This window comes from Cornus florida, unplaced genomic scaffold (genome assembly GCF_030987335.1).
Source record: "Cornus florida cultivar Cherokee Brave unplaced genomic scaffold, ASM3098733v1 CherokeeBrave_3.0.0_Hap2_Chr05, whole genome shotgun sequence".
NCBI classification, from domain to species: Eukaryota; Viridiplantae; Streptophyta; class Magnoliopsida; order Cornales; family Cornaceae; genus Cornus; species Cornus florida.
Window position 1 is genome coordinate 55,426,038 of NW_026775575.1, and position 12,209 is coordinate 55,438,246.

General features: G+C 36.9%; 1 protein-coding gene across 1 annotated transcript in view; it reads right to left on the minus strand.

Moving 5' to 3' along the window:
• The window catches only part of LOC132306521 (ABC transporter B family member 25, mitochondrial), a 49,798-nt gene that overhangs the window by 19,597 nt on the left and 17,992 nt on the right, over positions 1 to 12,209 (minus strand). The window contains exons 6-14 of the mRNA XM_059803931.1: positions 11,332 to 11,434; positions 10,991 to 11,098; positions 9,183 to 9,266; positions 8,986 to 9,046; positions 8,225 to 8,370; positions 8,015 to 8,131; positions 6,209 to 6,294; positions 2,263 to 2,351; positions 862 to 917 (exon numbers count right to left, since the gene is read on the minus strand). Coding sequence (XP_059659914.1) covers positions 862 to 917; positions 2,263 to 2,351; positions 6,209 to 6,294; positions 8,015 to 8,131; positions 8,225 to 8,370; positions 8,986 to 9,046; positions 9,183 to 9,266; positions 10,991 to 11,098; positions 11,332 to 11,434 — 850 coding nt within the window. The remainder of the gene's footprint in view (positions 1 to 861; positions 918 to 2,262; positions 2,352 to 6,208; positions 6,295 to 8,014; positions 8,132 to 8,224; positions 8,371 to 8,985; positions 9,047 to 9,182; positions 9,267 to 10,990; positions 11,099 to 11,331; positions 11,435 to 12,209) is intronic.

Genomic DNA, 12,209 nt, shown 5'->3' on the forward strand with positions numbered 1-12,209 from the left:
TTTCAAATGAAAATGACTTTCCAACACTTGCAGAATTTAAACTTCCAGGGAGAGAAAAAAAAAAACAATTATAGAATTTACAACTTCATTGTCTTAACACAATAACTAAATAAAACTAACACTAAAAGTTGAAACTAATATACAATTTCACTAATTCGGTTAGCACTGATGAAATTTTTTTAGTGGGCATCCATGGCCTTCAAAGTTTAAGAGATAGGAGGCTGAAGAAGTCTGTTAAAATATGGAATAGAATAAAAGGGTATATGAAATGGTCTCACTAGAGTACAAAGCTCTAGCAACAAGGTTGCCCCCTGGACCACATTATACACTCTCCTCCTTTACTTATTGAAAACCTTAAATTTATTAAACAATGGAGTCCATCATACAAAAAAAATTATACAAATGGTCTTCTAGAAATTTGTATATATAACATGATTTTGTTTTTTTTTTATAATTTATGTCTAAATCTATAAAAACAGTAGAGGTAGATTTCCTGGATCCCACAATGTACCAAACTAAACATTTCGTTTCAAGATTATTGAAGAACAATATGCATTTCATTCTTGAAAACGTCCATTCTTTTGTTTTCAAAATTTTATCACCTATGCAATGTGCAAAGAGAGCAACAGTAAATAGAGCTTCATCTTTTTACTCCTGATAAAAAAAAATTACAGCAGTTGCAAGATCCTGCCACAGATATATACAATCATTCAGAACCCAAATAGCAGAATATGACTCAAAAATTTACCATCGATCTTGGCTGCTTAGCACATTATCAGATGATAAGTATATTGGTGTTCAGAAAATATTACTAATACATAGACTAAGAACATTCAGTAGCAGAGAAATTTCATTTCTTACATTTCCCGAATGGGCGTCAAAAAACCTGAAGAGCAATCGAAGAATGGTTGACTTACCTGCAATATAAACAATTTAATATCAGCGAAGCTGTAAACAAATTAACTTATAAAGAAGCATTCTGAGGAGCAAGGATGACTTCTTAGTTGAAAACTATAGATAATTGAGATTGCATGGGCATCATTTTGTTGGTTACTACAAGAACAATAGCCAGACATAACATAGATTAGCATGCCAAAAACTAACTATTTATATATTCTCACATTGGGGAAGGTGAAATTTGGAGAACATTCGACAAACCCCACCTCAAACCTACATGGAGTTTTTGTCTGTATCCCAAACTGTGCCCCTACTTCAATTAGGATCTTCCTAACGCATCCCAATAGGAGCAATGCAAGGACAATGCCCATTTAATTTGTTAAGAATGATTATAATCAGTGGACCCCACAAGTAGGGGGTCTGTTAAAAAATGTGTACCCCAAATATTTTAAAGTAATACTTTTGTGCATTGCTAATTCACATCTCTCACAGTTTAGTGAAAATGACAGAAAGGGAAGAGAGAGAGCCCTTGGCTTATATTCTTCCTCTACTTGTCTTCTCCACAATTAATATGCAAACAATATGATACAAAAGCAATTCTATGCTCGAAACAAATTTCTTGAATGACAATTTCTTTGGGTTGGTTGGGCAGGGTATTTTTACATAGTAGTAACCTTGCATATATTTTAAAGATGATAATATCACTTGGATCAAACAACCTTGCAGAATGGGGTCACTTAAAGCAATAATGGCCATCTTGAAATGGTGCACCAAAATAGGACAATAACTTTGCGTTAAACCACTCTCACCCTCCTAATGTGCTTTCACATCCTCTGCCTTTCTCAAGATTGGAAGGATGCACTTTCAAGACTTAGATTGGAAGGAGGCCATGGTTGATAAGATGAGAGCTCCCAAGATATAATACGAGAGAACTTGAAATTCTATCGAAAAAATAAGTGCAATATGGAATACAAGGCAGATGGAACTACACCACTGAAGAGAGATATACAAGGTAAGACAGAAAAGATTTCAATAATTTTTGAGGGATGGACCGCCCATAAACTCGTTTCTCCATGAAGACAATTTTTATTTGGCCTTTGCTCTCTCATGCAACACAACCAATGGATTCGCGAGTCGAAAAGTGTTTGTCTACATGGAGACTTCCAACAAAAATTCTATATGGGCATTCCAAGCATGGAAACCACTACCAGTGCAACAAGAATTTGAAGATGAGGAAAGATCGCATAAAATCATATAAGAAACAAAGATGAAAAGTTTAATTTTGTAGCAGAAACCAGTGACCATTACAAATTAAAAGCAGAGAGCCTGTGAGATTTAAGAATTATGATACATCTGTAGTCTTACCACTGCCACTGGTTCCAACTATAGCCACACTTTTTCCAGGTGGCACCGCAAAAGATATCCCATCAAGGATCTTTCTTTCTGGCAGGTAACTACATTAAATGAAACAAAGATTTTGCATCAGTAAGCAATAATCCATAAACCATTACAGTATTTAACCGCGCGCTTGAGAGTACTGCACAATGGCGATGTTCAGCACAATTTGAATGCATTCGTGGGACACACTGGTGGGCCATTAAAACCTTAGGTATTTACTAATAGCACTTAAACCATGTTTGGGTCCTCAGGATTCAACATATTCAAATAAACAGAACAAACTGTATACTGTATAGATGCACAATCAGAGGGGATAAAAGAAGATCCAACATGTTAAAACTAAGCAGCTGATTCTTGATTCCTCTCTCATTGCAAGCAAATGTGTGGACTCCAGATTGAGTGGTGGTGTTCCTAGAGTGTTGTGTTAGCTTGACATTGAGAAAGCTCATGATCATGTTAGTTGGAGCTTCTTGTTGTATCTGCTGGGGAGGCTGGGATTTGGCGAAAGATGAAGGAGATGGATAGAGGCCTGAATTTCCTGTGTTAGATTTTCTGTTCTGGTGAATGGCTCTCCTACCGGTTTTTTTGGCAGTTCTCAGGGTCTGCAGCAGGGGGATCCTCTTTCTCCATTTTTGTTCATCATTGTTATGGAGGCTCTTAGTAGCTTGTTGAGGAGGGCAATGGATTTAGACCTCATTAGGGGCTTCAGGGCGGGTTCTGATCCAGGTCGTCAGATGGAGATCTCCCATTTACAGTTTTCATATGACACCCTAGTTTTTTGTGATGCGGATGTCTCTCAGTTGAGATACTTGAGGTGTATGTTGGTGTGTTTTCAGGCAGTTTCTGGGTTGGAAGGTAACGTGGGTAAGAGTGTGCTTGGACCTGTGTTCAGGATGTTGCTTCTCTTGCTGAGGTTCTCAGGTGTGGGGTGAGCTCCTTCCCTATTTCTTATCTGGGTTTGCCTCTAGGTGCTTCGTCAAGAAGGGTGGGAGGATGAGATCCTATGATTCAGCAGGTTGAAAGAAGATTGGTTGGGTGGCAGTAGCAGATTTTTCGAAGGGCGGAAAGGTTATTCTTTTAAAGAGTGTGGTGACTTATGTGGACGGGTGCGAGGCACGGGCAGGCTACCATATTGGGGCGGGCTACAGGTGCATAATCCCATAGGTGTGGAAAGGTAAGTGCTATATGTAGATTCAACACCCTTCTATAAAACAACGCATTTTAAAGTCGTAATGGCCTTGAACCCGTCAGAACTCCAAAGTTAAGCGTGCTTACTCTGGAGTAGTACCAGGATAGGTAACCCCTGGGAAGTGTCTGGTTCGTGGGAGCCAAAAGCGGCCAATATTATGTTTGGGCAGGGTGAGGATTGTTACAAATGGTATCAGAGCCTGACCCAGCCGGAAATGTGGCCAACGGGGACGTTGGCCCCAAAGGGGGAGGTGATTGTGGCGACCTATGTTCGCAGGTGTGCGTGGGCGGGTGCGAGACACTGGCAAGCTACCATACTAGGTGAGCTACAGGTGCATAATTCCACATCGCCTAGTTGTAGAAAAGGCAATTGTTATATATAGATTCAACACCCTTCTATAACACAACGTGTTTAAAAGCCATGATGGCCTTAAACCCATTAGAACTCCAAAGTTAAGCGTGCTTACTCTGGAGTAGTACCAGGATGGGTGACCCTCTGGAAAGTCTCTGGTCCAGGGGAGCCAAAAGTGGGCAATATTGTGTTTGGATAGGGTAAGGGTTGTTACAAAGAGTACGTTGTCAAGCCTTCCAACATGCTTTCTGTCTCTTTTCCATATTCGTTCCTGTTACTGATAGGATTAAGAGACTCCAACGGATCTGTGGGGTGGTCGGGGGGAGGATGTTTGCAGGCCCCTTCAGTTGGGAGGTCTTGGCATTAGGAGATTGGCCCCCTTTAATAGGGCCCTCCTTGGTAAATGATTATGGAGATTCGGTAGTGAGCAGCATTATCTCTGGAGGAAGGTTATTTTGTGTCGTTTTGGGGAGGAGAGAGGCAGGTGGTCATCTGGGCAGTTAGAGTTGCTAGCAGTGTGGGAGTGTGGAAGTTTATTAGGAAGGGCTAGGATGAGTTTTCTAAACAAATCAAATTTAGAGCTCGGAATGGAAGGAATGTTCGGCTCTGGGAGGATTTATGGTGTGGTGATCGCCAGTTGTCTTGTTCTTTCCCTAGACTTTACAGGATTGTTGTTGATAGGCATGCCCTGGTGGCCGACTATTATCAACTTGATAGCGGTAGCTTTACGTGAGATGTGACTTGTGAGATTTCGGCATTCCTTTCAGGATTGGGAGTTGGACAATTTTTTTGGCCTCCTAAATCTTTTATATAGCTTGGGTGGGAGAGAATCTGATTCTTTACTGTGGGTTCCTTCTCCTCAAGGGAGGCTTGAGTTTCGTTCTTTGTTCCATTGCCTCTCCAACTTTCATGGCCCTATCTTTCCTTGGAAGACAGTTTGGTGATGCTTGCTTTCTTTGTTTGGACTGTAGTTTGGGGTAAGATTTTGACCATGGATAATTTGAGGAAGAGAAGACAGATTACAGTTAATTGGTGCAGCTTGTGCAAAAGGGATGGGGACCTTCTTTTGCATTGCCTCGTGGTTCACGATTGTTGGAGCCTTATTTTTGGGCTGTTTGGAGTCCAATGGGTTATGCCTTAGTCTTCGAGAGATTTAATTGACGCTTGGAGAGGTTACAGCATGGGGGGCCACGCCCGGGTTTTTTGGAGGGCAATTCCCCTTTGCGTTTGGTGGTGCCTTTGGAGGGAGCATAATAGAAGAACTTTTGATGGGGAGGAATCCTCAATTGGGGCCTTGAAATTTCATATTATTAGCTCTCTTTTTAGTTGGGTGATGGGGATATATCGTAAATCTGTGGAGGAAATCATTGATTTTTTGTGTTCCTTGGGTTCCTCTCTGTGGCCTTTGCCGTTGTATAGTTTATGGGATGCGTTCCCCTTTTGAATGCTTTCTAATATATTCTTACTTAACAAAAAAAAGACAAAGCAGCCATTTTAATATAAAGTACAACAGCAGATCATCTGTATGTCTGGTAGAGAGAAGCAGCAAACCCTCTCTCTATGTCAAGAAACTTATCAAGGAATTGGGACCAAGTTGAAATTTTCTCGGAATGAAGATTAAAACCAATACTTCCAAAGAAACCAAAAATATTTTTTGAAAAAAAAAAGAGCCAATGTGATTTTAACTCTTGTACAGAATCAGTGCATCATGAGAGACTAACAAATCACCAAAGGTCTACTAAGAAAAAGAGGCAGCAAATATATCTGTCTTATTTTTGAAGTCAAATAAAAACACCTAGGCACAAAAAGATGATACTTATTTGATAAAATATCCAGCATAAGCAAGTAGAAAACCTAATCAAAAGAACCCAGTTCAGGTACAAAGCCAAAATAAGAACAGGTAAAGATAAAACTTGAAGCAGCATCAGAAAGTTCAGAACTCAAAGAAGAGAAGTTACTAAATGGTGGAAAATGCACAAGAGAAAGGGAAATCTTGATAATTAATGCAAATTTATACATGTGCTTACAAGAAGAAGTTGGAGAAAACTTGTGGGTTCCATCAAGGGTATTTCAAGAATGATCAGATGCCTTCACACCATCTCATCATACTGTCTTGAAAGAAAATTTTATTTAAAAAATAAAGAAAAAAACTGTTAAACAAGATAGTGTATATTATTTGACAATCATTACATGGAGTAAATCTACCCCTAATTGGTGACGACTCACTGATGCCTCTAGACCATATATATACATGTTCAACTTCTGTGATTATGATGTTTGTAGACCATGTAATGAAGTGAATGACAAAAATAAAAATAAAAACAGCTGTTTTCCTTCCGTTGTAGGAAGGCCAATAGAGGTACAAATAACAACCTGAAGTGAACATTGTCAAATTGAATGCTACCCCCGGTTAATTGCAGAGGCTTTGCATCTGCATCATCTCTGATTTCAGGCCTCTCCTGTGGTAAGAATTAGAAGAAAATTATTTCAAGGCACTATAAACTATAACAGAACAATTACCAGAAGAGAAGTTGGAACAGAAAATGCTACTATCAACATAACAAATGAAGACTTGAATAAACAAACAAAAGCTCAGCTTTAAAAAAATTGAAAAATAATTGCCAAGAAATAGTTTATGCCTCCCTAAGCAACTTATGTCAAGGTGGAATCCCTAATAAGAACAGATTATTGGATTAAAAAAACCGAGTATAAAGAATGATCTGCCAAATGCCACAGGTAACTCAACAAGCAACACGCATAAGCAACATATGGTCATTTGCATAATGAAAGCTACAATGCTATTTGTGAGGATAAGAATTTACCGCAGATTTTCTCATGGCCAGGATGTTGGTTCTAGATCATAGTTCCTTAGTTCCAATGAAACCAAAATAACTAGCAGAGAGTGATTGTGATTAAATTTGAATTGCTTGGTGATTGCAGGACTAGAAGGGTTAATTCTCTGTCAAGTTGTTTTTACAAATCATCAATCCTACCTTTGATAGTTCCTTCCCAAATAAGAGTGATTGGTCCTCCAAATGTTCCTTAAAACTACTTTAGTCATTGGTTGGATCTCTCACCATTGGCTAGTGCTGCAAGTCAGTGGAACCAGCATATAGTCTATTTGTTCACTATATCCTGCATTGTTAATCTGGTCTCATGTATGTTCATAGTCTGGAGTTTCCTTGGACTAACCAGCTTTCTTGGGATCGCTATTACTTACTAGCATATTGAAACTTATGGTGCTAAAGGAAAATCCCTGAAATTTTGGCATCAAGAGCGACTATTGAGGATTTGAAGAAATGAAAAGAAGAATATGTCCAGGGAAAAAGGAAGAATAATATTTCATAAGCAAGCTCATACGTTTCAAAAATAAAGAACAAATCAATTACCCATTATTTAATATTTCCTCTTGAGTTCTTGATGATCTTGAGATGGGGGTTCAAGGGATTCGCTAACACAACCGATCAATGTTAATTCTGCCATTGCCCACTCATCCACTCTCTTCTAGGGTCTTGGGGACTCCTCACCCTACCTCAGGTTACTTTTTATAAAAACATAAATCATTCAAGAGAAATTTTATCATGTAAGAAAACATGGAAGAGGGGAATAAATCACAACAAAAATAATAAATACAAAGCTTCATAAAAGAAGATGGTTCTTTCTTTCCATTTAATTTCAGAAAAAAAGACAAACAAACAGCATGAAGCAAAAATACAATAGCACAATTACACACTTCCATTGTAATGAGATAGATGTTTCATTATCCTTTATTCTTTTATACTTTGTTTGGTACTGTTTGGCCACAATATTTTGGTGTGCGCGCGGGCATGCCAGGACTTTGCCGAATCCCAATTTAGGCCAAGCAATAGTACAGGTATTGATTCGGTTGAGAGAAATTATCAAGTGATTGCGTAAAGGGTCTGGAATGACCACCCATTTTGGACTGCCTTTTTGCCTTTAACAAGGACTTCGGAATTGTGGAAATGGTGGAAGATTGAATAGTACCTAAAGGACTTAATTTCATTAAAGAAAGAGAACTACAGAGTTAAAGTACTACTATACTATGAATTGAAAGGATAATTAACTAAGTTAACTACTGGAATTGAAAGAACTAGTAACTAAGAGTTACACTAGGAATGAAATTTGTAGGAATGATAAACATAGGAACTCCAGAAATACCTCGAGTAACTGAAACATGGCCTTCATGTCAACAAGACTCTGTACAGTCTCACGATATACACTGCCAAGAAAGTTGAGTGGAAGAGATAGCTGGAACAGGAGCCCATTTACCATAACCTATGCATTCCAAAGATAATAAATTATGTGTCTGACAACTATAATCAGTTTAAGGATATAGAAGTTGAAAGACTAGTTAAGTTGCAATTTTACCAAATCACCAACTGTCATCTCGCCATTCATAATTCCGTGTGAACACAAAACCATAGCAGCTGAAAGAGCTGTGCTAAATATCACATTTTGGCCAAAGTTTAAAAAGGCCAGGCTACGTTGCGTTTTTAAAGCAGCATCTTCATACCCTGAGGAAAAAAACATCATCATCATCATCATGTACAGCTTATCATACATAATATATTTGTCAGTGTAAAAAATTACAGAATATTACCTTGAATTATGCATTATATAAAGTGAAGAATAAAAAATAAAAAAAAAAAAGGTCTAAAGTCTTAACCCATGATGGAGAACCAAAACAATGACACTTTCCATCCAAATTATCATTCCAATAATCCTATCTGGTTGGTTAGGTGGCACAACCCTTTCAATTTGATTATGCAAGCATTTATCCGCACATGGAGAAAACAACAGATTCAGCAAGTTCAGTAGCAACCTTATCTAAACCACTTAATCTTGACTACATAATTCCTGTTTTGCAATTCAGCTTATGTTAAGCATGCAATTCCTATTTCACCATTCAGCTATAGTTAAATCATAGTGAGCAACTCCTATAAACAATAAACAACTTACTCTAAAAGAACTCATCATATTTCTCAGCTTCAACCTTATCTAAACCACTTAACCTTGACTACATAATTCCTATTTTCGAATTCAGCTAATGTTAAGTATGCAATTCCTATTTCACCATTCAACTATATTAAATCATAGTGAGCAACTTCTATAAACACTAAACAACTTACTCTTTAAGAACTCATCGTATTTCTCAGCTTCGAAACGCTCATTGTTGAAATATTTGACAGTCTGAAAATGAAAGAACATAAATAAAATAAAATAAAAAAGGAAAGAACCAGAAAGAAAAGGAGAGGACAAGAAAAAATAGAGCAATCAATATCACAAGAAAACAAAGATATTCGTGGAAGTTAAATAAATATTTCACCTCATAATTGATGAGTGAATCAATCGCCCTTGTACTTGCATCATTATCAGCTTTGTTCATGGCCTTCCTGAACTTAGTCCTCCACTGGAGAAGGTATATGGAGGGAAAAGTTTTCATTGTAACGTATAATAGCACAATTTCCACCAACTTAAGAGGACAAAGTACTAAAAACTAAACAAATATATAATATAAAATTTTAAACCGTACAAATATTATCGTTGTTAAAATTCCACCCCAAAACCTACCATTTTACAATCTTACAGAACTAATTCGACGAACCAAGAATTCCACGAGGATAGAATCAGTGTGAAATACTGAAATCCACATAAGATCCTCAAAATCGTGGGCTCCATAGTTGACTTTCTATATACTAATCCTAATATTTAGACTAGTAATGTTATCTCGTGAGTTGTGGCCCTTTTTAAGTTAAAGCATGTGATCCAAATATCAATATCAAACAGAAACAGAAACCCATTTAAATTTCCTAAATGAACATTATATCAATTTTTTTTAATTAAAAAGGATTTGATGTTACTTCCTTTTTAATTGTTTCTTCTTCTTCTTCCTTCCTTTTTTTTTTTCATGCCTGTTTCTTTGCTATGACAGGTAGTCAGGTACCAAAAGGGGAGAAAAGTCTGCCTCAAACACACAACTTCATGGAAATTGGCACCTCTTTTCTCTCAAAATTTCCAAATTCAGTAAGTTTGTTTCAGACCAACTGATCTTTAACCACCTCCCCTCCAATATTAAAAAAAAAAAGGCTTTGTCATATAGTATTTGAAGGCTAAGTAATCAAAAAAATAAAAATAAATAAAAAATATTATGTAAGTTGAACAAAATTATGTTATGTAAAAAAAATGATGAATGTTGAGTGATAATTTAAACTATATCCATACTATCAGTTATGCTATGTTCAGTAGGAAAGAAAAAAAATTAGATGGAAGGGAGAGAAGGGATGGACGAAAAATCCCTAGGGAAGAGATTGTGTAGACCCCCCTTTTGTGTTTGGTGGAGTCTTTGGAAAGAGCAGAATAGAAGATCTTTTGATGGGGAGGAATTCTCCATTGGGGCGTTTAAGTTTTCTATTATTTGTTCTCTTTTTAGTTGGGTTATGGGGAGAAATTGTATATCTTTAGATGAAATCGTAGACTTTTTGGGTTCTTTGGGTCCATAGGACTCCCTTTTTTGGTTTCGTTATTTGTACAGCTCTTGGGACACGTTCCCCTTTAGAACGCTTTCTAATACAATTTTACTTATGAAAAAAAAAAAAAATTGTGCATTTCCTTCTTTTTGTTCGGTTGGATAGAAGAGAAAAGAATAAGCTTATAATTTCCTATGTTCCTTAAGAGAAAAGGAAAGAGAGAGTTTTAATTGTTTTTACCATTATATCCAATAATATTTATAATATTGTAATTTATAGAGGATGGTACTGTAATTTAAAACTTGTATAACTTAGGATAGTATTTAATTTAAAACTTCTATAACAGTCCACTTGTCTTCCCTCCTTCCTTCTGCCCATTTTTTGGGCAGATGAAAATTTGTAGAGAAAGAAGGATGAGTCATCCTTCCTATTCTCCTTTCTTTCTTTGCATCATCTCTACCGAACAAAGGAAGTTCGTTCCTTCCTTCCCTAATTTCTCTCCACACCTCTTCCTTCCTTCCTACCATACACAGCATTAAGACAAACGCGAATTGTAATGTGCTGTCAGTTTTTTCCGGAAATTGTGAAGTGTAACCCCTACCCATCCACCCCCCAGAGAGCAAAAAAGAAACAAAAGAAGGAAAATAATCTGCAGATGATGATGTACCTGGGTTATGCTCAATGTGAAAATAATATACGCAACAACTGAAAGAGAAGTGATCCATGCAAATGGTGCTCCAAATTTGTATGCCAGTATACTTGATACCATGGCTATCTGGAAGGATACAAGATAGGATAGAAATGTGATCATAACAAAAAAAAAAAATGAGCTAAAAACCTACAGCACAAGCAGGAAATTAAAAGCCAATATCACCAAGACTACAACTCTTTATCAAGGATGGCAAAATGTAGAAGTAATAGAATCCAGGACAGCTTTGCTGTTGTATACAAAAACACACACACTACACTTTATGCATATTAAAAACAATAAAAGCTAGAGAGTGGTACCTCTAAGAAGGTGGGTACAACATTGAATACCATGGATGAAAGAATAAAATTTATTGCACGGCTACCACGATCTATAATTCGATTTAAAGCACCTGTTTCTCGACTGCAAATATAATGACCGAGACAAAACAGAAAACCAGTTATGCAATTTAACTCTAAAGAACAAATATACTATATCAATAAAGTGACTGCTATCGTAATCATAACCATTGAAATCAGGATGTTCATTGTTTTAGTTCAAATAATATGAATATGTTAAGACACATTGGCCCAACACTGAGAAAGTCTGAATTCATGGTTTTACTGTATATGCAATAATGCATACCAACATGGCTTCTGAAGTTTGAAGTGAAAATCTGAGCCAGTAGAAATATATAAAAAGAAGAGAAAAGAGAGAATTGTGTAAAGGCTTGAATGAGATGAATTACTCATTCACAACTCTAGTATTTATAGATAAAATGAGCACATGCTCATATTACAAGAAAGGAAACTAAATCAAATCAAAATCAAATCACAACTTATTCTAAAGCATATTCTATGGCATATTCTATAGCATAGTCAAATCTCTGCTATTATGGTAAGTCATACCATAAATCGTGGTATCATATATATGATATTATATGCATAGTCAAATCTCTGCTATTGTGGTAAGTTATACCATAAATCGTGGTATCATAAATGCTAACACTCCCCCTCAAGTTGGTGCGTGGATATCTGAAACGCCAAACTTGGACAATGCATTCTCAAACACAATCTTGCTGACGCCTTTTGTAAGAATGTCTGCAAGCTGCTGAGAGCTTGTAACAAATGGAGTGCAAATTTGACCAGAGATGATCTTCTCTCGAATGAAGTGACGATCCACCTCTATATGCTTAGTC